The 27,940-nt window shown below is 55.8% G+C and overlaps 3 protein-coding genes across 5 annotated transcripts; 1 reads left to right on the top strand and 2 right to left on the bottom strand.

Annotated features, from left to right (window-relative positions):
• The first annotated feature begins 271 nt into the window (after positions 1–271).
• PGGHG (protein-glucosylgalactosylhydroxylysine glucosidase) lies at positions 272–22,225 on the top strand. Of its 3 annotated transcripts, XR_009742947.1 has the most exons (15): positions 695–873; positions 1,074–1,338; positions 1,835–2,045; positions 3,164–3,593; positions 14,195–14,314; positions 14,429–14,560; positions 14,834–14,945; positions 15,895–15,967; positions 16,392–16,528; positions 17,198–17,331; positions 17,442–17,537; positions 18,011–18,108; positions 20,912–21,117; positions 21,198–21,330; positions 22,123–22,225. XR_009742947.1 is itself a non-coding variant. In XM_061450989.1 (14 exons), exons 2-14 carry the CDS (start codon positions 1,086–1,088, stop codon positions 21,260–21,262), a joined length of 2,067 nt encoding a protein of 688 aa, XP_061306973.1. In that variant the 5' UTR covers positions 272–310; positions 1,074–1,085; the 3' UTR covers positions 21,263–21,367. The 3 variants fall into 3 exon arrangements, 2 of the variants coding, with proteins under 2 accessions (XP_061306973.1, XP_061306972.1); XM_061450989.1 differs by lacking the exons at positions 695–873; positions 22,123–22,225 and adding an exon at positions 272–310 and having other exon boundaries at positions 21,198–21,367; XM_061450988.1 differs by lacking the exon at positions 22,123–22,225 and having other exon boundaries at positions 21,198–21,367.
• A 48-nt stretch (positions 22,226–22,273) lies between these two features.
• Positions 22,274–23,610, bottom strand: LOC133268106 (interferon-induced transmembrane protein 5-like). Its single transcript, XM_061450990.1, has 2 exons — positions 23,153–23,610; positions 22,274–22,612 (listed from the first exon to the last, which is right to left on the bottom strand). The coding sequence occupies exons 1-2, from the start codon at positions 23,294–23,296 to the stop codon at positions 22,394–22,396; spliced, it is 363 nt and encodes a 120-aa protein (XP_061306974.1). The 5' UTR covers positions 23,297–23,610; the 3' UTR covers positions 22,274–22,393.
• A 447-nt stretch (positions 23,611–24,057) lies between these two features.
• LOC133268104 (dispanin subfamily A member 2b-like) lies at positions 24,058–25,342 on the bottom strand. The gene is made up of 2 exons (XM_061450987.1): positions 24,909–25,342; positions 24,058–24,373 (listed from the first exon to the last, which is right to left on the bottom strand). Exons 1-2 carry the CDS (start codon positions 25,092–25,094, stop codon positions 24,218–24,220), a joined length of 342 nt encoding a protein of 113 aa, XP_061306971.1. The 5' UTR covers positions 25,095–25,342; the 3' UTR covers positions 24,058–24,217.
• Between the last annotated feature and the right edge of the window lie 2,598 nt (positions 25,343–27,940).

Below are 27,940 nucleotides of genomic sequence, written 5' to 3'. Positions count from 1 at the left end.
CTGAGGAGCAGGGTCAGGGCGTGCAGGGGACAAGGAGCCGCCGCCTCGCTCGGGTGAGTTCGGGAATGAAGCACGGGGCGCTGCTCCCGTGCCGGTTCCTCCTTCCCCGCTGTGAGCCCCTGCGCCCGCCCGTCCCGCCCCGGGCTCGGTTTAACCATTACCGGTTGCTCGAGGACGGGAAAAAAGTTGTTTCCTTCCTTCTCCGTCGGGCAACTTCCGTCCCGTCCCCGTCCGCCCCCTCCACGGGGCCCCCGGAGCAGCGGCCGGACCCAGGCAGGATCCATCCTCTCCTCGGAGCCGCTCTCTCTGGGTTCGCGTTTGTTTGGTCGCAGCTCCCCGGGGGCAGAGCAGGGATTTTCTCCCCGTTCAGCCCTGCTTGAGGAAACCACCGGGGCCGTCCGCAGCCGCTGCGCTCGGGAGGGGGGAGTTTGGGGTGCTCAGCCCGGGCTGGGCTTCCAGCGCTGCTTGGGGTGTCCCTGGGTGCCTCGCTTTATCCTTCCTGTGTTACTGCCGTTCCTAGCAGTGCCTGCCCCAGCTGCAGCTCCCTTCTGTAAGGTGCCTTTTGTAAACGTCTGTATCTTTATATATCCTTAAATGTATAAATATATAAAGATACGTATTTGTATATGTAGTTATAAAAATGCCCTACCCCAGAAGCCAGTAGCTGGGTGCCAGCTGGAGGTGCAGGAATGAGGGGGAGCACAGGGGGGCAGTGAGCTGCAGAGGCCACAGAGCAGTGTTTAATAGCGCTGGGGGGAGAGGAAGGAAGAAGGGGAAGGTGGCTGGGTTGCGTTGGTGGGATCCTGTCACGGAGAGGGCAGCAGAAGAGGAACAGGAGGGGAGCTGGGGAAGTGCTGGAGGCCGCGGTGCTTGGTGAGGTTTGGGTGAGCTGGGGGTGGTTGGAGAGAGGAGGAACAAGGGGAGCTGCAGGAGGAGGGGATGCGCCTGCCCGGGCCGGGATGGAGGAGGTGGGGTCTGAAGGGATGCTCACAGCAGTTGGGACCGCAGGATGGTGCCGGGGCTGGCGGCCGCGCTCAGCCCCGCTGTGCCCCTCATCCTGTGTTGTGCCGCAGGGCGCTGGGGCCATGGCTGACGGCAGCGAGGACCCGGCCGTGTTCTCCTCCTCCTCCTTGCCCGCGGACCCGCGGCTCCTGGCCACGGTCACCAACGCTTACCTGGGCACGCGCGTGTACCGCGAGGCCCTGCACGTGAGCGGCGTGTACAGCGGTGCCGCGGGCGATGCGCACCGCGCCGACGTGCCCAGCCCCGCCAACGTGCGCATGGCGGTGCCCGGCGAGGGCGGCCTGGATGAGACCTTCACCCTGGACACCCGCACGGGTAAACGGTGGGGCTGGGCAGGGCCGGCCTTGTCCTGCTGCCTCCCGTGCGTCTTCCTCGCGTGCACCCATCACTCTTCCCCCCAGCTGCCGCTGCCTCCCTTCTGGAAGTTAAAGCCTCTTTGCCTCTCCCACAAGGCCCCATCTCTCTTCTCCCCGTTCTCTGCTCGCCTGCGGGTGCTCTTCCAGAGCCACATTGGAGCAAGTGGGAAGTTCCCCTTTCCTGTGAGGATGAGTAATTTCCAGGCTGTATCAGTCCCTGCTGGAGCCAGGCTGAGCAAACACTGTTTAATCATAAAGCCTGGGGGAACATTGTACAGCACAAATCGTTCCCCAGTGGCTTGGCCAGATTCGGTGTAATGGTGTTTGGATCTGGACCTGGGAAAGGCAGTTCCTTTGCCAGTAGGAAGCAGTAAATCGGGGCAGAATGGGGAGCGTGGGGCAGAGCATCAGGTCCTGATGGTTCCAAAGGCTGATGGCTCTCGTTGTGCTTACAGGAACCTTCAGCCATGAGCTTCGGTCAACGGATTACGTGGCCACCCAGCAGATCTACGCTCACTATTCCCTTGTCCACTTGCTGGTCGTCAGCATCACCATCCGGCGGTCGGCTCACACCACCCAACCCATCACCATCCAGCTCCAGTCTCCTTTTGAGCCGAAGAGCCAGGATTTGGACCTGAAACAGGGACCCGACTTCCAGGGAGCACAGTGAGTGGGATCGGGGGCACCTGGCCCTGAATGCATCCTGCATGGGCTGCTGTGCACTGCCCTGCTTGTGTTAGGAGGTACACAGCAGGAGTAAGGCTGGAGCCATGCTGGGTATGGTGGAGGCTGGTGCAAATCTACCCCTTCACATAAGGCATGTAAAACAAACCCCAAAATCCAGCATAGAAACACGTTCATTAGCTGCCACCCCGGAATTATTCCTGCCACTGGCATGAAAAAGGGACGAGGGCCGCAGGGGCTGGGTGTCATTGCACAGGAATGGGTTTGTTTGGCTTTGGAGGAGATTCTGTTGCCAGCCCAATGCCTGGTGTGCCAGAAGCCAGTGCTCGCACACACGGGGGACACTGAGGGTTTGGTCTGGATCCACAAAGGTTTGGGTGCTGGGGGGGTCCCAAAAGTCTAGTGCCCCTGAGTCACATCGTGTGTCGTGCTTGTGTCCAAAGCCAGTGCTGAGTCAGCAGGTTCTGAGTGCAGGCTCTGTGCAGCGACTGGTTACTAATTAGCATGGACCATAATGAACTTAGGCAAGCTCTGCACCCTTGCCCATGTGCTCGGCCTGGGGTCTCCAACCTGGGCGAGGGGCTCTGACCTGTGAGGGTTCTAATGAAGACAGCTCGGTTGAGGACTCCAGGGCCTGGTACCTTCTTGCCGGGCTGGCCACATATTTGAAGCATCTTGACTCTTTACATCCTTGAGCCCAACCTTTCCAGGGTAAACCATGCCAAGCGTTCCACCTGAATTACCCACCCCAGATACAGCCCCAAAGCTGCCAAATTTTAGCATAGATAAGTTGTTAAGAAGTTCCCATGTCCTTGAAGCCATGCGCATCAGTTCTAGGGACAGAATGACTGGAGGTGACCTCTACAAGATGTGGTTGTCTTCAAGATGACCTCTACGAGTGGCTGGTTGGGACTGGGGACCGGTTGTAACGGATTTCAGCCTCGGTTCTGGGGCTGAAGCACGGGGACGATGGAGCTTCCCTCCTGGATGGGAGCCGGAGCCTGACCTCTGCTGCCGGGGCAGGTCCCCACGGCTCGGGTGGACGTGCTCCGGCCCCGCAATCTCTGCTCGCCTCTCCCTGCCCCTTGCTGTCCCCACAGCTACGTCTACGGGAGGACGCTGGTCCCCGAGGTGCAGGGGGGGCCCCGTCCCGCCGTTCACATGCTCTGGACGCCGGTGCCCGGGGCGCTGACGCTGCGCGGGGAGGAGCGGGAGCGGTGCTGGCAGTTCCTGACGGCCGTGGCCGGCAGCGAGGAGGGGGCCCAGGGCAGCTACCGGCGGGGCCTGGCCTGCGCGGCCGCGGGGTCCCTGCACCGGCGCCATGCCCGCGCCTGGGCCGCCCTGTGGCGGGGCAGCAGCGTGGAGCTGGCCGGGCCCCTGCGGCTGCGGCGAGCCCTGCGCGGGAGCCTCTTCTACCTCCTGAGCTCCATCGCCCCGCAGCCGGCGCTGCCCTCCCACGGCATCAGCCCCGGCGGGGTGGCCAACGGTGCGCGCGGCGAGGACTACTGGGGCCACGTCTTCTGGGACCAGGTGAGTGCTGCCGCGGTACCCGGGGCTCGCGCAGCGGGCGGGATGCAGGATGCTGTGATGCCGCCCCCAAGCAGGAGGAGCCTGGTCCCAGTAGGAGGATGCTCTCCAGCAGCATCCATCCTCCCGCTCCATTCAAGAAGCTGCCCAGACCCAGCTCCATCCCGGAATTTCCTCATCCGGGTTGTCTCTCACTCAGGAATAGATTGTTGAGATTGAAGCTGGGTGCCTGGGGCTGCTGCAGCAGCATTAAGGGTGATACCCACCCCAGGGCACTCCCCTTCCCCACGCTGAGGTCTGGGGCTGGGATAGTTCGGGTTGGTAGCCCCAGGGTGCTCCAGTGACTAGCATAGAGCACAGCCACCAACAGTTAGCTCTTTAAAAGGAAGCAAGTTGAAACCTGCTTTTCTCCTCCCAGCTTTGGTGGCATCGGCAAGCCCTGAACCACTGGGAAGAGAAGTGTTTCCTGTGACGGGCATGTTCAGCCTTTGAGCATAGGTTTGGGGTGTGCTCAGTAAGCTGGACGGGCAGGGTGGCTTTGTCCTGCCAGGGGCTTGGACCTGCTCTGGGGCAGCCACACCGGTGGGTGCTCAGCTCGGTTGCATGGTGTGAGCAGGAGACACCGGGTGCTCTTGAGGCTCCTGCTCCTGGGCTGGTGAGGCTGAATCCAGTCTATTCCCAGCCTTGGTCGGTGGTTTGTATCTGAGGGCAGAAGCTCTTCCCTGTGAGGGTGCTGAGGAGCTGGCACAGGGTGCCCAGAGAAGCTGTGGCTGCCCCATCCCTGGCAGTGCTCAAGGCCAGGTTGGACACGGGGGGCTTGGAGCAAGCTGCTCCAGTGGAAGGTGTTAGGGTTGGAGCTGGAGGAGCTTTCAGGTCCCTTCAACCCAAACCAGGCTGGGATTCTGTTGCCAAGGACTCCAGCCCCTGCTCTGTGCTTTGCACTGATCCACGCACCCCCAGAGCTGCAGCAAAACCTGCTCTGTTTGCACTAACTCTGCTCAGGGGATTTTAACACTCACCCTTTGCCTCCTGCTCCAGAGGTCCCAGGTGAAGCCACCCAGTGCTGGCTTTGGGTGCTTGGAGAGCCTCACCCACCATCCCTGGGGACACACGCACCTTTAACGCCTTACTGGGTTCCTTCCATCCCCATAGAGGCAGGTGACTTACGGGGCTGCAGCTTCCACTGGTGGCTGTGGCCTCTGTCTCCTGCTCTGTGCTTCATCAGCAGAGCGTGGGACACCGGCACATCCCAGACCTTGTATGAGCACTGCTCAGGCTCAGCTGAGCACCAGTTACCAGCGTTCATCCCATGCCAAAGGCAGGACCCAGCAAGGGCTGGGTTTGGGGGAGTTACTCTGAACCTTGGCTGTAAATGGATTTCGGTTCCAGCTGAGGCACATCTGGATGAAGGCCGCAGCTGCCGGGCTGAGGTTCAGCAGATCCAGCCCTTGCTGTGCCCTGTCTTTGCATTAACTTCTTACTGCAGCTGAGTAACTGATCTCTGCCAACGCTTCCAGTGGTCAGGGGCTTCCCGTGGACCTTGTGTGCGTTCTTCCTGCTGATGTGTTGGGTTTGACCCTCTCCAGAGCCTCCCTTGTCTTGCATGACGGGAGGTCCCACTGAGATCCTCCTGCGAGACCCCAGAGAGCAGCAGGCATGGGCGGGAGCAGTTCCATGTGGATTTATCCCTCCTAATGAACCCATGGAATGGCACCTTTAAGTAGTAGCAAAATCGCAGTCAGGGCATTTGGGATGGAAGGTGAACCGGTGGGAGCGTTTGGGTGCCCCCCCCCCAACCCTGCCATCTGCTTCCAGTGTTAGCGTCGAGACAAACACATAACCACCGGGATGGTTATATGAGGTGCTTTATTGAGGCGCCGGGAACCAGGGGTACGCACCCAGATCTGGTTCCGATTCCCGTCACATCGCGTTCGCAATTTATACACTAAAATTTCGTAAGTAATACATATTCAACACAGATTACATCATTGACTAACACATATGCATCAAAGATTGCTACATCAATTTATTCCGACATCATCCTCTTCTGCGCTTGCGCCGCCCCCTCTGGTGGTCGTCCTGATGAAGTAAGGAGTCTTCCTCAGATGAAGTAAGAAGTCTTCCTCAGGACCTTTTCCTTACTTGGATATATCCCAACCCTTGTGTGGACGCTAGCATTTTCTTATCAGCTTCTGGTATGCTCTTCTGGCTACCTTATGCATAGGTTCCATTTGGGTATAGTCTCCAGTACATACCTTTCTAAATCCACCCATACACATATCATTGCAACACTGGTTACAGAACAACCATAATACAAAATTGCAAAGTTACAACATTTTCTAATATATAAAACCTCACTATTGATTTATAAATTTCTCAAATATAATAATTTCTACTATTTTATATGATTATTTTATTGTAAAAAACTTCACCTCCTCTAACATTTCCCCCCTTTGAAAATACTTCATTTAACTTAAGCAAGTATTTTCATTCTCTTAGGTAGCCGTCTCCTGATAAGTAGGTGGAGGTGTGGGGCTCTTTGGATGTTCCCTAGTTACTGCTCCTATGATTCGATGAGTCCAAGCACTGTTGCGAGTTATTTCCTTTCGGATACAAAGATACATCAGATATGTTATCAAAAACACAATTAATATTACAATTGCGGTTTGTATGAGGGAACGAATCCATCCAGTAAGGTGAAGGCCCAGACTGTTAAATATTGTCCCTAGCCAATCTTGTTTAGCCTTTTCTTTTTCCTTTTCTATTTCTTGTTCAATGTTGGTTAGTTGGGAAATGTCGTGTTCTATATCTGCAGTCACATTAGGAATGTGAATACAGCAATGATCCACTCTGTCCTTTAAATATTCACAGACACCATGTTCCTTAAGTAACAACATGTCTAATGCCATTCTGTTCTGCAAGGTCATTTTAGTTGTTGCCCGTAATTGCAAATTTAAATCTTTGAATCCTTTCTTTGTTATCCTGGCTAATCTTTTTGTTTGGCCAATCAGGCTGTCAATCATCTCTCTATTTCGATATGCTGCTACTTGGGCAAATAGGGATTCAAAAGCCCATCCTGTTTTAACTCCTGTGGAGGGTTTCTGCCAAGTGTCTTCATCGTCACTGTCGTTATCATCTACATCTCTTTTTGTTCGAATTTGCGGGGTTTCTAATCTGCCTTTGAATGGTGACTTCTTCCAAATTGGACAAAGAGTCGGTAATCCTAGGGTGATTTCTTTAGCTGGACCTTCCACGGATAGGTGGGTAGTCCAGGTTCCATCACTTGCTGCCCATACAAAATGTCCTATGCTACGCACCGTAGAATATTTACAGTCTACATTGTCAACTGGGACCTGTATCACCTTTCCTCCAATTCTCAGTCCTCGACATGCACATCCTGCCATTAGAGCAATTTTAACTGGAGGTATTGTGATTTCTTCGGGGTCAGAGTCACAATCTAAAATTTTGGTACAATTCCACCAAGGAACATTTTTGATGACATCTCGACTAACTCTGTTTATGGACAACAAATTATCGATGTTTATGTTTTCTGTCATATTTTGCTTTCCTGTCCATCTAAGGCACCAAAATGTGTTTCCAATATATTGAAATTTCTGCAAAATGCTCATTGACCAAGCCGTGTCCCAGTTTTTGGTTTTTTCACATTCCCATACTTTTTCTTGTTTGTTTACTTTAGTTTCTTTATCATAAATACATTTTCCGACTCCTCCTTCATAAGAGGTAAACTGTGAGTTTAGTTTCTTTTCACATAATGACTTTGTTACGGAGGTTCCCAGAATACCTTCCTTATGATATTCTGTCACCGTTATATTTTTCGTTACCTCTTTTTCCTGACAAGTGATTGTTCCGTTAATTTCTGAAAGTGAAAGCGTTATTATTCCCCATTCAATTGGTTCTCCAGCTGCTTTGGGTATCGGCAAACATGCTGTTATTCTACTTGTGTTTTTCATTTTTGCGAAATCCTTAATCAGACCTATCATTAGGTTTTCTTCGGGATTTCGGCAATATGATTGAATTATCCGTGTGGGATTCACTGATCTTTTAGTTCTTTTTCCTGTAACTTTGATTTTGCTGTAGCTAACTGTAGATTTAGTTCTATAGAACCGTTTACCTTTAAAAGTGTTGGTCCCATCAGAATGGTTTCCGTGAACTTGCAGGTCAGAATGGCATCTTGTTTTAAGTTTTGTCAATCCATTTTTCTGAGAAATTCCTAGGATAGGACTAAACATCAATTGTGTTAATGACCAAATGACAATCAAAATTTTGTAACAAAACCCAGACATCTTATTTACATTTCAGCTTCAGTTTCGTAGAACCTAGTATCTGTGTTTCCCAGACTTCTGGAACTCTTTTTACCCGCGTATAATGTATCCAAGAATCCGCCCCTTCTACCTTTACTGCAGTGAACGTTGTTAATAGTACTTGATGAGGTCCGTCCCACCTTTCTTTTAGTGGTTCCTCATTCTAATTTCGGATGTATACTTGATCTCCTGGCTGAATGTCATGCACTGGATTTTCCAAGGACAATGGCCTGTTCCACACCAGGGTGCTTCTCAGTCTGGTTAGGGTTTTACCTAGAGATAGCACATAATTGTAAACATCCTGGTTCCCTTTAATGTGGGTATTGGGATTAGGTTCTGGTGCCTCATACGGTTTCCCATAGAGAATTTCATAGGGGCTTACTGACATTCCACTTCTAGGTTTTATTCTGATTCGCAACAAAGCTATGGGCAGTGCCTGTGGCCATTTTATTTTGGCCTCTTGGCATATTTTACTGATTTGTCTTTTTATTGTCTGATTCATCTTTTCCACCTGCCCACTAGATTGGGGTCTCCAGGGAGTATGTAGATTCCATTATATTCCTAACAGTTTACTTATCTCCTGTACTATTGTTGCGATAAAGTGTGGGCCTCTGTCTGATGATATTCCTAAAGGAACACCAAATCGTGGAATAATTTCTCTGAGCAACCACTTTACTGTCTCTTTTGCCTGATTGGTGCGACAGGGAAGGGCCTCCGGCCATCCAGAAAAGGTGTCAACCCCTACTAATAAGTATTTGTACCCTTGTGTCTTGGGTAATTCCACAAAATCAATTTGCCAATAATCTCCTGGTTCCATCCCTATTCTGATCCTTCCCATTTCAACCTGTCTCCTTACTATTGGGTTATTTTTCAAACAAATTTCGCATTTTGACCCTACTGATTTTGCCATGGTTAACATCTGTGTGGAAATTATTCCTTGCTTTAAATAAGTCACCAATGCTTCTGCACCCCAATGACATTTCTGATGTTCGTTCTGTAGAATTTTTCGCATTATAGCTGGCGGCACTATTATTTGTCCAGTTACTGTTATATACCATCCTTCAGAATTCTTTTGAGCCTTTAGAAGTCCTGCCAATTTCTCATCTTCCTTTGAATAGTTTGGGTCTTGTGAGAGATAGGTATGGAGTGGGCTTACCTTGAGAGGTATCAGTGCCATTATATTCCATACCTTCCGGGCCACCTGTCGAGCTGTCCGGTCTGCCGACGTATTTCCTTCAGATATCTTTGAAGTTCCTCCTTGATGCGCTTTGCAATGCATGATGGCCACCTGTTTAGGCTTTTGCACAGCAATTATTAATTCCAAAATTTCTTTTTGATATTTTATGTTAGTCCCTTGAGAAGATAGAAGCCCTCGTTCTTTCCATAATGCTCCATGTATATGTACTACACCGAACGCGTACTTTGAATCTGTCCAGATATTTACCTTTTTGTCGTTACTCAGTTCCAGTGCTCTCATAAGAGCTATGAGTTCAGCCCGTTGTGCTGATGTTCCAGGAGGTAGCGCTTTTGCTTCAATTATCTTTTGCTGTGTTGTTACAGCATATCCTGCATACCGTGTTCCATTTTCCACAAAGCTGCTACCATCTGTGAAGAGTTCCCAGTCAGGTTCTTCGGGAGGTTCATCCTTTAAATCTGTTCTAGTTGCATATGTATGCTCAATAACCTCTATACAGTTGTGTTCAAGCGTCCCTTCTTCTAGGTCCGTTCCTAGAAAGGCTGCTGGATTTAACAGGTTAGTAGTCTTTAAGCTTACATCATCTTGTTCTGTTAAAATTGCTTGATATTTCATCATCCTGCTAGGGGATAACCAGTACCCCCCTTTTTGTTCCAAGACGATTGTCACCATATGTGGCACAAACACTTCCATGTGTTTTCCCAAGGTCAGTTTTCTGGCCTCCTGTATCAGAACAATAGTCGCTGCTACTGCTCTCAAACATACAGGCCATCTCGCACTTACTGGGTCCAGCTGTTTTGAGAAATATCCTACTGGTCTCTTCCAGCTCCCAGGTTTCTGAGTTAACACTCCCAACGCTAATCTCTGTCTCTCATGGACGAGTAACTGAAAGTCCTTTGTCAGATCTGGGAGTCCCAAAGCCGGAGATTTCATTAATGCCTCTTTCAGTTTCTTAAAGGCCTCTTTCTGTGGTTTATTCCAAACAAAAACAGGTGATTTTTGGGCCTCATACAGGGGTTTAGCAATGAGTCCATAGTCCATTATCCATAATCTGCACCACCCTGCCATACCCAAAAATGTTCTTAACTCATGTAGGTTCCGTGGTTCTGGAATGGCACAAATTGCCTCTATGCGATTTATTCCCAGCCTTCGCTGCCCTTGTGAAATTTCACATCCTAAGTACAACACAGTTGTGCATGCAATTTGCGCCTTTTCTTTTGAGACCTTATACCCGTTCAGGCCTAGTTGGTTTAAGATTTCAATGGTTACCTTTATACACAATGACTCCTGTTCTGTTGCAATAAAGATGTCATCAACGTATTGCAATAGGAGATATTGTGATCTCGGTACCTGTATTTTTCCTCGAGTGGTCCATGTTTCCAGTTCTTTGGCCAGCTGGTTTCCGAAGAGAGTTGGACTGTTCTTAAATCCCTGCGGGAGTCTGGTCCATGTCAATTGGGTCTTTCGTCCATTCTCTGGGTTTTCCCATTCAAATGCAAACAATTTCCTGCTACTTTTGTCAAGAGGAATGAAGAAAAAGGCATCTTTTAAATCAATCACTGTAAACCATTTATACTTTTCCTTCACAGATGTTAACAATGTGTAAGGGTTTGCAACCACTGGGTGGATATCTTTTGTTATTTCATTTATGGCCTTCAGATCCTGGACTAACCTGTACTCACCATTAGGTTTCTTCACTGGAAAAATTGGGGTGTTATATTCTGATTCACATTCTTCTAAAATTTGGTATTTTAAAACTTTCTCAATTGTTTTTATAATTCCATATCTTGCTTCTAATTTCAGGGGATATTGTTTAACTCTTACTGGCCTAGCTCCATCCTTTAATTCCACTATTACTGGCTGAGCAGTTTTTGATTTTCCTGGAATTTCTGTTTCCCAAACTGTTGGTATTACAGCTTGTTCTGCCTCCTCCAGGGTTCGAGCAATAGGTTTATCTTTCAAAACCAAAATTTGTCCTGCCTTGGGTTCCGGAATCTGCATTATTAATTCACCATTTTCAAAAATAATTGTTGCATCCAATTTAGCTAACAGATCTCTTCCTAAAAGAGGAACAGGACATTCAGGCATATACAGAAATTCATGTGTCAACTCTTTCCCCCCAAATCGCAAATCTAGGGGCTGTAGGAACGGCCGTGTTTCTTCCTTCCCTGTGGCCCCTATTATTGTGGTTGTCTTTTTCCCTAACCTTCCGTGTAAGTCATTTAAGACTGAATAGGTAGCCCCTGTGTCCACTAAAAATTTTACTTCTTCTCCTAACTGTATTTTCACAAGGGGCTCCTTAACTCTTGCTTCGGTTAGTCAGCTTTGATTATTATATTCCCCCAGCACCATTGCTTGAGCTACTTCCGATCCCACAAAAGGGTTCCTTGGAGACATAATTCTTCCCTTTAATGGATATTCATTTTTCCAGTGTCCCTCCTGTTTGCAGTTTGCACACTGATTATATCCTATTCTTTCCACATTTATTCCTGTGCTCGGATTACAGAATCCTCTTCCTCGTCCCCGCACGTTTCCTCTCCCTCTACCCCTAGAGTTAGCGAAGCCCTGCTCTCTCCCCTGGACCACTGCCAATAGATTTTGCTGTTGCCTCCGGGAATTCTCTTTTTCTCTATTGTTATTCACCTTCCAAGCCGCTTCTAGCAATCTGTCTAAGTTTTGCAAGTCCAGCTTCTGCAGCTTCCAGCTTCTCCAGCTTCCCTCCAGCTTCTGCAATTTCTTCCTAATGTCATCCTGAGACTGCCCCAAAAAGATCAAAGCCAATTGTGCCTTAGCCTGTTCAGTTTCCACATCCAGATCCGTATATTTCTTTGCTGTCTCTTTAAGTCTTTCCAAGAAAGCAGACGGTGATTCTGTCTTTTCCTGCCTTACGTTATATAGCTTTGACCAATTTATTGTTTTAGGCATAGCATTCTGCACTCCAACAATCACCCAATCTTGATACCTTCGCAAATTCCTCATTCCCCTTGCCGTGTTATAATCCCACATTGGATCTTCTGTAGGGAAATTTTGATCTACGTTTGCTTCAACCAGTCCCTGTCGTATATCCTCCCGAACCCTTTCTCTTGCAGCCCGCAACACCATTTCCTTTTCTGTTGAATCCATAAGGGTGTCTAAAAGCACCTGGATGTCATCCCAGTCTGGATTCTGGGTTTTAATGATCATTTTCATTACACGGGCTACCCTATCAGGATTCTCTCTGTATGTTCCCTGCTGATTGTTTCCAGATAACCAAATCCCCAGGAGAAAAGGGCACTTTAACATACACAGGTCCTTCTGTTCCAACTCCCTGTCTTAAAGGTGCAAGCACTGCACTAGGTGCCTAAGACACCTGAGTCTGCACTTTCTTTTTCCATTCTCCCCTCTGACGAGTTCGGTGTGAAACTGGAGTAGCAGAAATCTCTGTTTCTCTGCAATCGCAATCACTCTCATTCTCAAGACCATTATCACTATCATTCTCCTCCCCCCTTTCTTCCTTTGCTACTAGCGGTGAAAGCGGAGCCGCTGCCAAATCAAGATTTTCATCATCTTTCTGGTGCTGCAAACTCTTTTCTACAGCAAGACATCCAACACACTTCTTCTCAGTAACACATCCTTTACATTGTTCATTTGCACTTGCTTTAACAACTAAAATCCCACAAGACTTCTGCCATTCCTTATTGTTCCTTAAAGTAAAGAAAAGGTCTACATTCAGCACTTCATCCCAGTTTTCTTCCCTTCTACAAAACAACATTGGTTGCAAAATAGTATTATATTCCAGAGTCCCATTTTCAGGCCACTTTTCCTGATCCCCTAGTTGATACTGTGTCCACCAAACATTACAATAATCAATCAATTTACTTTTCCGCATACGTTGCCCAAATCCCCCTTCCTTCCAATGGCTTAGCAAACAGCCTAGCGGAGACGACTTGGGAATCGGCGGCATCTTGTGAGTACAAAGGAGTTTCCTTTTGTACCACAAATCCTAAGGAAAACTTGTTTCCTGTACAACACTAAGTTACAACAGTTATCTACACCGATGCTGTTCCTGCAGCATAAATACCAATGCCGAACCTGCAGAGCTTTCGCTACTGTCTAATGGACGGCGCCTAGGCTTTTACCCCGAGAGCTCTCTAGCCCCAACCAAGCGCAGCTTTCGCCACGTCTAACAGGCAGGCTTTACTACTAGCCCAGCCACACACACAGCTTTTTGCTGCGTGTAACTGGCAGGCGTTTTACCAGACCTTTACCAAAGGTCAATACCATACATTTACCAAAAGTCGGTACCGTAACCTAGATCAAAAAGCACCTTTCTTACCGTATCAGAGGTCCGTCGTGAGCAGCGGAGGTCGGTCGCGGTCGATAGCTCCCCGAGAATCTCTCGGTGCCGGCTGGAGCAGGATCGAAACGCGATCCGCCTCAGCAATGCCCGCGAGGTCCCATCTGGGTCGCCAAAAACGTTAGCGTCGAGACAAACACATAACCACCGGGATGGTTATATGAGGTGCTTTATTGAGGCGCCGGGAACCAGGGGTACGCACCCAGATCTGGTTCCGATTCCCGTCACATCGCGTTCGCAATTTATACACTAAAATTTTGTAACTAATACATATTCAACACAGATTACATCATTGACTAATACATATGCATCAAAGATTGCTACATCAATTTATTCCGACATCATCCTCTTCTGCGCTTGCGCCGCCCCCTCTGGTGGTCGTCCTGATGAAGTAAGGAGTCTTCCTCAGATGAAGTAAGAAGTCTTCCTCAGGACCTTTTCCTTACTTGGATATATCCCAACCCTTGTGTGGACGCTAGCATTTTCTTATCAGCTTCTGGTATGCTCTTCTGGCTACCTTATGCATAGGTTCCATTTGGGTATAGTCTCCAGTACATACCTTTCTAAATCCACCCATACACATATTATTGCAACACTGGTTACAGAACAACCGTGACACAAAATTGCAAAGTTACAACATTTTCTAATATATAAAACCTCACTATTGATTTATAAATTTCTCAAATATAATAATTTCTACTATTTTATATGATTATTTTATTGTAAAAAACTTCACCTCCTCTAACACCAGGAGACCTGGATATTCCCGAACATCCTGCTGTTCTACCCCGAGGCTGCCCGAGCCATGCTGGAATACCGGATCCGCACGCTGGAAGGAGCCCTGCGCAACGCACGGGAGCAAGGCTACGAGGTGGGGATGGGGCCGGGGACGGGCATGGAGGTGCTGGGCGGGGGGCGTGCAGCCCCCATGGGCGCCGTGAGGCTTTGCTCGGCTCCGCTCTGAGCGGGGCTCTGCTCCTGCCAGGGCGCTAAGTTCCCATGGGAGAGCGCAGCCACCGGCCGGGAAGTCTGCCCTGAGGAGATCTACGGAGCGCAGGAGATCCACGTCACCGGGGACGTGCTGGTGGCCTTTGAGCAGTATTACCACAGCACGCAGGTACCGGCGGCTCCGGCGCTGTCACTGCTCCCACAGGGGCTCTGCTGCTCTCTGCTCCCATCAGTTACTGGTGGTGCCTCCGGTCCCTCCTCCAGCCCTGCCTGCTCTGTCCTTGCTCCTCGTGGGTGGCTCAGCATCCTCTTGGCTCAACCCAGGCCGGTTTTCTGCCCTTTCCTCCTGCTGCATCCATCTGAGCGCTGCTGTCCTGCCGCTGGGCTGGCTCTGGGGCAGCCTCCCTCACAGCCCGCTTCCCTCTGGCTGCGGCTGCTCCAGGACCAGAAGCTGTTCAGGGAGGATGGTGGCTGGAGGCTGGTGCGTGCCGTGGCTCAGTACTGGTGCAGCAGGATGGTGTGGAGCGAGGAGGAGCAGTGCTACCACATCAGAGGTACTCCTGCCGCTGCCAGCCCCGTCTGCAGGGATGGGATGATGAGCAGAGGCTCGGAGCCCCCCTGCCAGACCTGGACTGGGGCACGCGGCCGCTGCCCTCTGGAATATCCCAGGGATAATGGCTGTGTCCATGCAAACAGGACAAGATGCTCGGCTCTCTTCCAGTGCTAGAGTCTCTCAGCCCCTTCCCGCTCACGGGACACCTCTAAATGTCTTCTTCCGTGCTGGCACAAGCTGATGCCACAAGCATGGGCGAAGCATTCAGATCTGCTGTTGTGGCTGGTGGCACAGAGTGCAGGGGCCTTAGAGGGGAAGGACGTAGCTCTGAGTCTTCTCTAAGAGACCCGAGTTGAAATCCCCGGAGCTGCAGGAGTTCAGTCCCGTGCAGCACCCGTGGTGCTGTTGGTGCTGAGCAGGGTCAGCCACTGGTGTGGGTGGCAGGGTGCAGGGTCTCCCTGTGGCAGCGGTCCTGCTGCAGCACCCTGTGTGAGCAAAGGGGGGCTGCTTCTGAAAGGGGGCACTGGGGAGGAGAAGGGGGGGGTCTGTGGGAGGAGGGTCTGCAGGAGCAAGGCTGGGTTAGAGCAAAGGGGTCTCCATGGGCTGGAGAAGGCCCTGGGGTTGCTGCAGGCTGGCTCCAGTGTGGAGATCCCTGGATTTGAGCCCGGTGCTCCCAGCGGAGTCATGCATTTAAGTGCCTGGTTTCGTGTTCCTCTTGGGAAGAGGCCTTCTCCTCTCCTGGCGTCAGGCTGCAGGAAAGCAGCGAAGGACGGAGCTGAGCTTGTGGCTAGGGGAAGATTGAACGGCTTGATTGCATGAGCCACTTGGAGGTCACCTGGCCTGGGGAGCGAGGGAGGTGCCCGCGGGCCGCGGTGCCAGGGCTGTGGCACGGGTCCCTTCGCTCCTCTCCCGCCGGGAGGTCGCTGCGAGGCTCCCGTTGCCCTCCCCAGATGTGATGCCCCCGGATGAGCACCACTGCCACGTTGACAACTCCGCTTACACCAACGCCGTGGCCCAGCGGAGGTAACCGTGCGGGAGCGCTGCCCCGGCCCCTCCCTCCTGCCCCAGGGATGGTCCTGCACGGAATGCACCCTCCTGCTCTTCCCCTGCCTCTCTCTGAGCCTGGCCCTTAGAAGGAGCTGTCCCGTGGAGGTTCATCTGAGCTGCCTCGGGTGCCCGCATGAGGGGGGTTCCGCCCCACAGGAGGGTTTCTCTGCCTGTGTTTTATGGGATGCCCACGCAGGCAGGCAGCAGGGGGCACCTGCGCCCGGAGGAGCAGAGCCCCGACACCGGCAGTGAAGCTGCTACCCCGGGCTTTAGCTCCGAGCCGTGCTCTCTGAGAGCCCTTTCTTTGCAGTCAGCTCAATCAGTTCTTTCTGTCCCCTTCGTCCTGCTCCCCGCTGCCAGGGGTCACAGGCCCCCGTCCGTGACGCGCAGCATTCTTCAGCTTGACTTTTGCAGCCCGTCTGGCTCGAGACTTGTTGATCCCAGTGCCCGAGCAGTGGCTGCGCCGCGCCAGCAGCATCAAAGTGCCCTTTGACGCGGGGAAGGGATACCATCCCGAGTACGACGGCTACCGCCCGGGTGAGCGCAGGGCAGCGGCCGCCGCGGAGCCGCTGCTCCTCCTTGTGAGCCTGTGAGCGACAGGGACCGGAGCAGCCACGGGAACCGCGGCTCGTGCTTGGCTGAAGGCTTCGGTGCTGCTCCCCAGCTGCAGCCGTGGGGTTGCCCTGGGGTGCCTGGGGTGCGGATGGGTTCTGCCTCTTGGTTTCTCGTTAGTGGGCTTCTCAAACGGGGGCATTTGGGAGCACAGAGAGTAGGAAGAGACCTCTAGCGCTGGGCTGCAGTGATGTGGTTGCTGTGAGCCCGTCGTGGATGGGTCTTACCTTCCTGCCAGGTGTTACCCTTGCAGCAGCCCCTGGCCTCTGGAAGGGAAGGGGCTGGTTCCAGTGGAAGCGGCCCGGTTTGGTGCCCCTTTTCTCCCTGCGAGCTGGTCCTTGGCAGCCGAGGTTTGGGTGACACCAGCCTGGGTGCTGTCGGTCAGGGCTGAGCCTGTGTCCCGCCTTGGTGCTGAGGGCAGACCATGGGCTGCTGCTCTGCTCTGGCAAGGTAGTGGGGTCGCACTGCCTTCCCCCCGATGTGGTGGCTGTTGTGCAGGTCTCTGTGTGCCGGGTTTGTTCCCATCAGTGACCACACCGTCGGTCAGCCGGTTGTTCCCGGCTGGAACTGTGGCCTGACCGAGCCTGTCCCCAGGTGAGCCAGTGAAACAAGCGGACGTGGTCCTGCTCGGCTTCCCACTGATGCACCCCATGAGCCCTGAAGTCCGGAGGAATGACCTGGAGATGTACGAGCCCGTCACAGAGCTGCACGGCCCAGCCATGACCTGGGTGAGCAGGGCAACGCCTGCCGTGGGGTTCCCAGAACTGTGGGATCCCAGCCTGGTTTGGGTTGACGGGACCTGGAAGCTCCAGTCCCAGCTGGAGGCTCTCTCCTGCAGAGCATGTTTGCCGTGGGCTGGCTGGAGCTGAAGGAGGTGCAGAGAGCCCAGGCCCTGCTCAACAAGTGCTTCAGCAACATCACGGAGCCCTTCAAGGTGAGCTGGGTGCTGGGTCCCACCTTGGCGCTTCCCGTGACCGCCGCAGCTCGGCTCTTCCTTGCTGCTCTCAAATGGGTCCCATTTCACCAAGAGGCACCACCAGGGTCTGTGCTGGCTGCACGCGTGGTCCCCAGGTCATTGCCGCATTGAGCTGCGTGGTTGCACGCTCCATCTCCTATCCGCGTGCTTCCCAGGGCAGTAAGGAGGCATCAGCTTCCTACCGGGCGATACAAAGCCCTGGGCCAGTGCCATCCCCCAGGCTTCCATCTGCTGCCAGGGATGGGCAGGGAACGGGGGTGGTGACGTGTAGAGATGCATCAGAGGCCGCCCAGTGCCAGGGTGGGCAGCAGGGCACGGGCATTGCAGCACCCCAGGTACGTGCCATTGACAGAGGTCAGTGCACACAAACCCCCAAGCCCGTGGGGGTCCCAGTGCAAGGGCTGAGTCCTCCCCTTCTCTCGCTGGAGCAGATCTGGGTGGAGAACTCGGACGGGTCAGGAGCCGTGAACTTCTTGACAGGGATGGGTGGATTCCTGCAGGCCATCCTCTTCGGCTACACCGGCTTCAGGTGAGGCCCCTGTTGTGTCCCTGCAGTTTGTAAGCTACGCCACGGGCTTGAGCCCTCACCTTTGAGCCAGAGCGATGAAAAAGAAAGGGACTTGCAGCATCCAGAATCCTCCAGAGCTCCCTGCAGGCAGTGACCAGATGGGAGCACTGCTGATGATCCTGGATGAAGTGTGAATCCTGGTGGAGGTCGGGGTGGAGTTCCCAGAAATGATGAGCTTTGGTCCATTTCTGCTTCAGCCACATCAATATTGAGAGGCATTGGGTTCAGAAGGAGCCAAAGCTGGGCCGACACCGAGCTCCTCAGCACGAGCTGAGACCCTCCATCACCTCTGTATGATCTCAGGGCTGTAGGTAGCCTGCATCATGTTGATGTCTGTATCAGAAACGCATCTGGACCTGCCCCTTCCATGGGTGGTTGTGGCCATGGTTTCTTCGCTCAGTGTGGGTGAAGCTTCCAGGCTATGAGCCACCAATAGGTTTGGCTGTTAGTTAACTGATGGAAGAGAAAGTCCATGCAGCCACCTTATGGGCAAACCCAAGCCTGCTGCTTTTATACCTTATACCTCCACCCCTTACAAAGGGGACCTTTGCAAACAGAGACCCTGGTCCTCTCCTCCACACTGAGCTGCCATAGGCCTATTCCCACTGTAAAGACTGGAATGGATTTGGAGCAGATAAAAGACTTCCCAGGACACTGGGTGAGTCACTTGCACACTTGGGAACCTAAATGGCATCCCCTGAGCCTGCTTCTGGTTTAGCTGGAGCATCATCCCGTGTCCTTTGGACGTGGTGCGGCACAGCCTCACGCAGCCCCTCTGAGGCCATATCCTGCTGCACACAGGAGGCTCTGCAGGTCCCTGTGGAGGAAAGCGCTCATCCAGCATCACCACAGCGCTGGAACACCTCAGGGACCACATCAAGCTCTTCCCATCATTTCCACCCTCTCCTGCCCAAAGCAGCCGCCCCTGGAGTGTGTTCTTGGTTGAAGTGAGGATGGAGCCCACCCCTTTCGTGGTGGAGCTGGGTGTGAGCTGCCTGTTCCCAGCTCAACCCCCTCATCCCCGCTCTGGGGGCTGTGGATGCTCTGTGTGTGTGTGGGTCGGGTCGGACCCCTGGCACCGGCTCAAGCCGCAGGCGCTGGGGCTGCAGCCAGATGAGCAGGGATGTTGAAGTGCCATTCAGCAGCCCTCAAGGCTGGGTTCGGGCCGTGCCCCATGGAAGCACGGCCCAGGCTGGCATTGCCCTGCCCCTGAGGCTCTCCACTCCTCGAGCCTCTCTTGAGTCCCCTCCAGCCCATTGAGCCCTCCCAGCAGACTGGAGGTGACGGTCGAGAGCTCTTAGGTCAAGATCTGAGGGGCAGATAGCGGTGACCTCTGCCTCTTCTCATCCAGAACACACAAATGGCCCCATCTGACTTTGGGTGAGGCCTTGGAGGGGTTCAAGCTGTTTGCTTGGGTTTGATCTCTCAGTGGAGGAGCTCCCACAGTGGTGCTGAGCCCCTCAACCTGCAGGGAGCGGAGCTGAGGTGGGTTTCTGGGGGTTACGTTGCTGACCTGCTCCGGTCACAGCCCGGAGGAGAGGTGAAGACCGGGCTCTGTGGGAGCATCCCCATTGGGATGGCCCGTTACAGGCAATGGGGCAGTGCTGGGGTCAGGTGCGTCTCAGGAGCTGAGGACCACTTCCAGGAGCATCTCCAGCAGGCATGGGGTGAGCTCCTGCATCACCTGCGCTGTGTTCTGTGGCTGTCAGAGCAATGGCAGCAAGTGAGAACAGGGACTTGTGATGGGTACCTCAGCTGAACCTGCATCCCATGAGGCTCAACCTGCATCCCATGATCCCAGCCACAGCCACCTCCTGAGCTCCTCACTCATTGCAGTGCATGGCCAGAGCCTGCACCCGCAGGTCTGTGTGACCAGGTTCAGTGGCAATCCCTGCCCGGGGACCACCCGTGCCAGTGCCCTGTCCCCCTTCCCCTCTCGGGGCAGGGCATTCCCAGAGCTTCCCAGCAGAGGTGCCGGGGCGGGCCCGGAGCCACAGCGGGATCTGAGCTGCTCTGCAATGGAAAACAGCATTTTCCTTTGTTCCTTTTTTATCCAAATAACCCAACAGAGTGGAGGCCGCAGAGCCCAAGGGAGGACCTGGAAGGGGCAGGAATGCGTTGGGGAGCTGGGCCATAAGATCACAGCCCAAGTTGGTCTTCACCAGGTGCTTCATTGGTGTGCTCTGGTTTGCCCAGAGATCCTTGGGATACACCAAGGGCTGAATTCTCCTGTATGTGATGGGACACCAGAAGGGACGTATCTGAAGGGATATCCAAGTACTGATGCTCCAGTGTCTGAAGGGGCTGTAAGGGTGCAGGATAGGGGCTCTTCATCAGGGACTGTATCGACAGGACAAGGGGTGATGGGTTCAAACAAACTGGGGAAGCTCAGGCTGGGTATAAGGCAGAAGCTCTTCCCTGTGAGGGTGCTGAGGCGCTGGCACAGGGTGCCCAGAGAAGCTGTGGCTGCCCCATCCCTGGCAGTGCTCAAGGCCAGGTTGGACACAGGGGCTTGGAGCAAGCTGCTCCAGTGGAAGGGGTCCCTGCCCGTGACAGGGGTTGGAGCTGGAGGAGCTTTAAGGTCCCTTCCAACCCAAACCATTCCATGATTCTGTGACTCTTTCTGCCCACAGAGGCACAGGGTAACGGGAGATGCCTCTGGGATGTGTCTGTCTCTGTGGGGAGGTGGCTGCCCCCCCCCCAGAGCTGCTTTCTCTCGTGGCCACCCCTTGTTCCCAGCACTGATGTGCCGCTGCCTTTCCAGGATCACCAGGTCCAGCCTCCGCTTCGACCCGGCCTTTCCCGACGACATCCACGAGCTGAACATCACCGGCGTCTCCTACTTGGGCAACAAGCTCAGGTTCAGCATCACCAGGGAAGAGATGGGGATCGAAGTGACCGAGAGCCCCCGGGCTCTGCCCCTGGAAGCGGTGCTGGAGGAGTCGGGGCAGCGGCTGCCCCTGCACGAAGGTGCGGTGCCACCGGGGTGGGCTGCTGCTGCGGCGAGGAGCATGTGGGGGAACCCGCAGCTCAGGCCGGGTTTGTTGCAGGGCAGAGGGTCTCGCTCCCCACGGCTGCCGGATGGATCCAGAGATCATCCCCTGGCACCCCTTGAACCTCGGCTGCTCTGCGCCGGAGCAGGAGCAAGTTGAAGAGAGGATGGCGGCAGAGGGGAGGGGGAAGGTGGGTCCCAGGCTTGGCCATAAACCCTCTGTCCCCATGGGGCTGTGTGTGCTCTGTGTCTCTGTGGCCCCAGGACGGGTGGTGGGCTCAGAGCTGTCACTGTGGCTGGGGTGGCAGCAGCTCCAAGATGCTGAGCATCCTCGTAAGCAGCACGGGCATCCGGTCTGGTCTCTGCCATGTCCTGCAGTGTCTTGGCTTAAGGCATTTCCTATGTCCTGGGAAGCCCCGGGGGCAAGAAAGGGAAAGGCTGTGCCCGTGTACACGTGCAAATGGGGACACCATACCCGCAGACCCAGCCTGCGCCTTGCAGCGTTCCCCCCAGCATCCCCTTTGCTGGGTCAGAGTGGGGATGTCGATGCATTCCCGGCCTGGCTGGGTCTGTCCTCTCCAAGCAAACCCCAGGAATCTCGGCTGGATCCCGCAGTCTATAAAAAGCCCCTTGGCCGCTCCCTGCTGCAGGCAGCATGTGGGAATGCTTTAGGAAGGAGGAGAAGTGGGTCCTCTGCCCTGTAATTACACTGGTTCCTGGTCAGGCCTCATCACCACTCACCCAACCCCTAATCTTTGCAGCAGGGCGTCCCCTTCATCCCCTCATCCCAGTGACAGCCCCATGGGCTCGATTTGGGTTTGTGTGGGGCTGGAGATAAAGCCCCAGTGGCCTCTGGCTGCTCTAGGCTGGGTGGCATGAAGCGTCACGGGGATTATGGCTTGTCCTGGCTGTGTCAAGCACGATCAGAGCATGAAACCCCTATGCTTAGCGTCCCTTTCACACACCCCCCCCCCGCACGACAGAGGCACCCAGAGGCTTGTGAAGTGTGAGATGTTTAATCAGCAGCGCTGCCCGAGGCGGGGGTGCTGTGTGCGTGCACACAGGGTAAAGGCAGGTGAAACCGAGCTGTGGGGCCGGGCGCCGTGGGGCTGGGGACGCTATTGCAGCAGGGACGATGTGGGGCTGAGCTCCCCCCCAGCTCAGTGGCCCCGACGCTGGGTCACCTTGGACCAGGGGCAGTCCTGGGGGGCCACCAGCCCCGCGAAGGGGTCTCCACAAGCCCTTCGCCCCCCATCACTTGTCCTCGTCGTCGCTGCCGTTGAGCTGGTAGGTGAAGAAGCCGACGGAGTCCTGGGCGAGCTGGGCGAGGTGGACGACGCCGGTGATGGCCAGCGCGGCCAGCACCAGCGGCAGCAGCACGCTGCACGCCGTGGCCAGCACGTTGTAGCACCGCGCCTTGGAGCTCAGGCGCCGGGCGGCCTCCACGTCCCCGGCCACCCTCCGGTCCCGCGCCTGCAATGCCAGAGATGGGGCAGCAGTGCCCGCGTGCCCTGCCCGTGTCCCCCCCCCAGCCGGGCTACGTGGCTTCGCCCTGTCGCAGCCCACGAGCAGTGCCAAGAGCGTGGCTGGATCCATCCCGGCCCCCTGCTCTTTGCCCATGGGATTTTCCCTCCCGCGTATTCCAGAGCCCCTCTGGCTCCAGCCCTTCCTTCCCCCATCTTTCCACCCTGGTCCAGCCGAGCCCATGGAGGGGCTGGAGGCACCCCAGCACCTTCTAGAAGCAGCAGTTGGTCCTCCAGCAGTGGCAGGAGGCTGTGATTGTCTAAAGGGGCTCATAGCCTTGTTAACAGGTAGCAGGAAAGGTGCTGGGGGGGCTTTACTTTGTCACCTCAACCAGCCTCCCGAGGGCGCTGGGCTCTGGTCCCGCACCCCAGCCCGCACAGGTGAGCTCCGTGCGTCCTCGGGAAGCCCATCCCTTGGCATCAGCACGGGGAGGGCTCCCCGGTGCCCCCGATCACCTCCGCATGGGTCCTCCCTGCCTCACGCCCGTACCTTGACGGAGAAGGCGAGCGCCACGAAGCCGAGGCAGCAGAAGTTCATGTAGATGGTGTTGAAGATGGACCAGACGAGGTGGTCGCGGGGCAGCGGGGACGGCTCCCGCTTGCGCTCGTCCTCCCGCGGGTACGAGGTGTCCATGGCCACGGCGAGGGGCACCCCGCGGCTCTCCGGCTGCACCAGCCCGGCTGCGGCAGCGGCGCGGGGCCGCTTCTTATATAGCCCCCGGCTGCGGCTCCTCTATATATAAACCTGGGAATTACAGCCCTGGCGGGGCTGTGGTTGTCCCTCGGCTTGGCTGGGACACGGAACACACACGCTGGGATGTGTGAGCCGATGGGGGTTTACATCCAGCCTTCCCCCTGCAACGAGGACCCAGCGAGAGGCTCGGGGAGGATGGAAGCTCTGGGGTGACTTTGAACCCAAGTGACCGCCAGCCCGAGGGGTCGGAACCCGGTGCCTCCAGCCCAGTTCCCCCCGTTGTCCTGGTTGGGAAAACCCCTCGTTGGCAGCGCCCGAGGCGTTAAACAGGAACTGAAAACCGAGATGTGGAGGAGCCGCTCGCACGGGCTTCCCTGGAAGCGGGAAGCGTTCGGGGCTGTGGCAGGACGGGGTTTGTGCTACCAGGAAAACACGGCACTGATTTATTGTTTCCCCTGCTCCTGAGCTTCCTGGAGGAACCTGGTGTGGGATCCGGGCTGGAAGCGCTCTGCACGGCAGCGGGGTGCAGGCAGGGAGCCGGCAGCTCCTCAGCTGCCCCAGAGGTGCACAAAGACCCTCTTCTCTTTCCCCGCGGTGAATGAGATGACAGACGAGGGGCTTTGGCGGCTCAAGCTTTATTTGTGGCAGCAGTGACCTGTACATGTGTCACCAGCAGCGCTCTGGGGCTTGTCCCCCCCTGTGTGTCCCAGCCGTCCCCTTGCGAGGCGGTGGAGCGGACACCGGGAGCGCGGGTAGCGAGGGGGCACCGCTCCTCTCCCTCTGCCCCCAAGGCGGGGCATTATGGGGGTCACAGCAGCACCCCGTGGGGTGGCAGCAAGCAGGGCCGTGGCCACGCAGTGGTCAGGTGGTGGAGAGCACGATGGAGATGATGATGAAGATGGTGATGCCCAAGAGGGTGAGGACCAGCAGCACGGAGCAGACGATGTTCAGCGCCTTGGCACGGGTGCCGTGCTGCCGGGCACCCTCCATGTCCCCCAGCACCTTGCAGTCTCGGGCCTGGGGGGCAAATGAGGGGCTCAGCGGTTACAGGGGGTTGGGGGGGGGGGGGGGGGGCGAGACATCCAGGGGGTTGGTGGTGGGACCTCTGGGATGCATCACCCCAGGGTAGAGGGTGAAGCCACCGGCACTGCCCGTCCCCATCTCCAGGGTGGGGAGGTTTGGAGGGCTGCAGTGGGGGAGGATCAGATCCGGGGTTCCAGGGCTGGACGGCATCGGTGGGGCTGGGATGGGAGAGTGGAGCTGGGGATTCCAGGGCTGGGCAGCATCGGTGGGGCTGGGCAGGGAAAGTGGAGCTGGGGATCCCTGGATGGGAGAGTGGTCAGGGCCACATGAGGGGAATGGTGAGGATAGGGCCGGGGCGGGGGGGTGTCCGGTTCAGTGTAGGGGTGTCGCATGTCCGGCTGTATCCGGGTTGGGTCGCGGTACGGGGGTCCGGTTTGGCTCGGGGTGTCCCGGGGCGCCCTTTCCGGTTGAAGCGGGCGGGTCTGGGTCTGGGTTGTCGGATGGGGGTCCCCGGTGTCCCCCCCCTCACCTTGATGGAATGGACGAGCGCAGGGAAGCAGAAGCAGCCGAGGAAGGTCAGCCCGAAGCCCAGGAGCACGTTAAAGAGCGACCAGAGCACGTAGTCCCGGGGAGGCTCAACGGGGCTGCTGGCGGGGGTCGCGCCCGCCCCGGGGGGCTGCAGTGGAATCGACACCTCCGCCTGCCGCGGCTTCATGGGGGCACTGCGGGAGGAAGGGAGCGGGATCGGTCCCGCACCGTCCCCAGCTCCGGACCCTCCCGCGACGGGACCGGTCCCGCACCGCCCCCAGCGCCGGGGGACGGGGCTCGGGGGTGACCCGAGCAGGGCTTGCTCACCGGGGTCGGGGGTTCTCCTCCCGCTGGTTTCAGTGCCCGCCAGGAGCTCGCGCTGCAGAACAAGGTCCGGGGGTAGAAAGCGAAAGAAGGAAGCAGCGGGAAGGAGAAACCCGCCTGAATCAGGCGAGCACCGCGGCGCGGAGCTTCGGAGCGCGTGGCCTTGGAACCAGCAGCATCCTTCCTGCTGGGTGGCCGGGTCCTGGTGCCAGAGGCTGTGCAGAGAACTGGTCCCGACGGCTGCTGAGGAACGTGTGTGTTCCTGCAGGGGCTGAACGGTTCCATACCCGTTCTCCTGGGTAGCACCGGAGTGGGGATGAGCCCCCCGATCTTCAGGCCTGAACCCACCGGGAACCAAAGGTCCCTTTTAACCTCCCTTTCACGCCTGGAGGGGATGCACAAGGGGGTGGCTGGAGGCGGGCGAGGGCTGGGGGGGGTGTGTGTGTGTCCTGGGGGTGTTTGTGCTCCAGCCCCAGTGCCTCATGTAGGGCACTGCAGGAAAAGCTGCTCACAGCTCAGTGGGGGTTCCCCATGTTGGGTATTGGGGTGCTGGCCAGGGACAGCCGCAGGGACTGAGAGCAGCAGGTTTGTTCCTTTATCCGTCTGTTCTGAGTGTCCATGCGAGTGTCGATACAAGCAGTTGACACGGTGGAGGGAAGGGTTGGCATCCAGAGGGACCTGGATGCACTGCAGAGGTGGGAGCTTCATGGAGTTCAACGAGGCCAAGTGCAAGGTCCTGCTTCCAACAGGGATATGGGACTGGGGCCTCCCTGCTGGGACGTCAGCCCAGAGCATCCCGGGATGCCCCAGGACTTTTTTGCCCGTGTTGGCTGGTTGAGGAGCTGGGGAGAGCTCTGGGGTGCACAGTGACCCCAAACCTGTGCCATTCCCATGGGCACCCACCCCGCGGCAGCGATGTGCTGCGAGGGATTTGGGCAGAACAAGCTGGATCCTGCTCCTGTGGGTCCGGGAGGAAGCGGGAAGGGGCAGGAACGTGTGGGATGCAGCACATCCCACCGGAACCTCGCCAGCCCCTTGTGCAAGGGCTGCGGCCGCTGCCAGCGCTGCGGGGCAGGAGCCGGGTCCCGGGGCTCAGCGTGAAGGTTTCCAGGAGGGTTCTGGGCTCATAAAGAGCCCCTCGGCCCCTGACGGGCCGGATGGGACGTTCACATCCGCGGGATGCCCCTATGGGCAGGGGCAGCCTCCCAGCGGCGTCCCCCCAAGGCAGCAGCGCAGGAACGGATGATTCACCAGGAGGCGGCTCCCCACAAGCCCCTGTTGTTGCGGTGGGGCCGCTGACACCGCCCCCCGAGCGCGGCTGCTTGGCAGGAGCTCCGTGTTCTTGGAAGTGAAAGACCTCATTCCGCAGCCTCGCGGGGCCTCAGCCCGAGGCCCTGAGGATGAGGAGCACAAAGGCTTCCAGCGAGCTTTGCGAAGGGGGAGCCGGGCCAGCCGCGTGCTTGAGGCGCTGCCAGATGGGATTGCGCCAGGGTTTGCCGTGGGGTCCCGTTGGATGCTGGTGAAGCTGGGCAGGGGTCGTGGTGGTGATGGCTGTGTGAAGGGTTGGTGCTTGGCGTGGTCCAGCAGAGCCCCGTAGAGCCGTTGCTCAGTCCCCACTGATGGGATGGGGAGAGAAGGGGAAGGGTGAGAGTGAGGAAATGCGTGGGCTGGGAATCAAGACAGCTCAATAGGGAAACCAAAAGCAAAGTAAGGAATTCCTTCACCCTTCCCATCACAGGCAGGGCTCAGCCATGCCCAGGACTCACGCACCATGGCCACTTGGGAAGACAACATTGATCCGAATGTCCCCTTTCCTCCTCCTTCCCCTAACCCCATAGTGTGACACCACATGGTCTGGGATGTCCCAGGGTCAGCCGGGATCACCCATCCTGGCTGTGTCGCCCCATCTCTTTGTGTCCCCCCGCCTGCTCGCTGGAGGAGCAGCAGAGCCCTTGGTGCTGTGTAAGAGCTGCTCAGCAGTAACCAAACATCCTGCGTTACTCACCCTGTTTCCAGCTGCCCTGGGTTCAGCAGTAGCAGTCATGTTTCTCCTCCTTGGTAGCTGGTGCAGTGCTGTGTTTTGACTTTTGTCTTGGGAACAGAGCTGATAGAGATGTTTTGGTTTGGCCAAGGACTTTGTGAGCCTCATGCTCTGCCAGGGGGGAGGGGAAGCCAGGAGGAAGCAGAGGACACCTGACCCAAGCTAGCCAAAGAGGTATTCCATACCCCAGCACGTCATGCCCAGGATGTAACTGGGAGTTAGCCGGAAGGGCTGGGAGACTGCAGGGTTGGAGGAGGTATCGGTCAGAGCTTGGTTGGGCTGGGGGGGACGAGTTATCAGTCAGCTGGTGGTGAGGTGTTGTATTCTCTTCCCTTATTTCCTTTATTATTGGTGGTAGCAGCAGTGATCTGTGTTATACCTTAGTTACTGAACTGTTCTTATCTCAACCCGGGGGAGTTGCATTCTTTTTGATTCTCCTCCCCGTCCCTCCGGGAGTAGGGGGAGGGCAAGAAGGGGGGGGGAGTGAGTGAACGGGTTGCCTGACTGGGTTTAAACCTCGACACCAGCACAAACCCAAACCGGTCCCAGCGCAGCCACTGGGAGGGAAATTAAGCCTGTCCCAGCCAAACCCAGCACAATGTGAGCAAGGGTGGGGGGGGTCCCTGTTCCACTTTGCCCCGGTGATCTGGGATGGAGCCACATCCCTC

This window comes from Pezoporus flaviventris, unplaced genomic scaffold (assembly GCF_033815535.1).
Source record: "Pezoporus flaviventris isolate CSIRO_AGI_PZ_B2104156 unplaced genomic scaffold, CSIRO_AGI_Pfla_v1 ptg000012l, whole genome shotgun sequence".
Lineage (NCBI taxonomy): Eukaryota > Metazoa > Chordata > Aves > Psittaciformes > Psittacidae > Pezoporus > Pezoporus flaviventris.
This window is presented reverse-complemented; position numbering and strand designations above follow the sequence as displayed.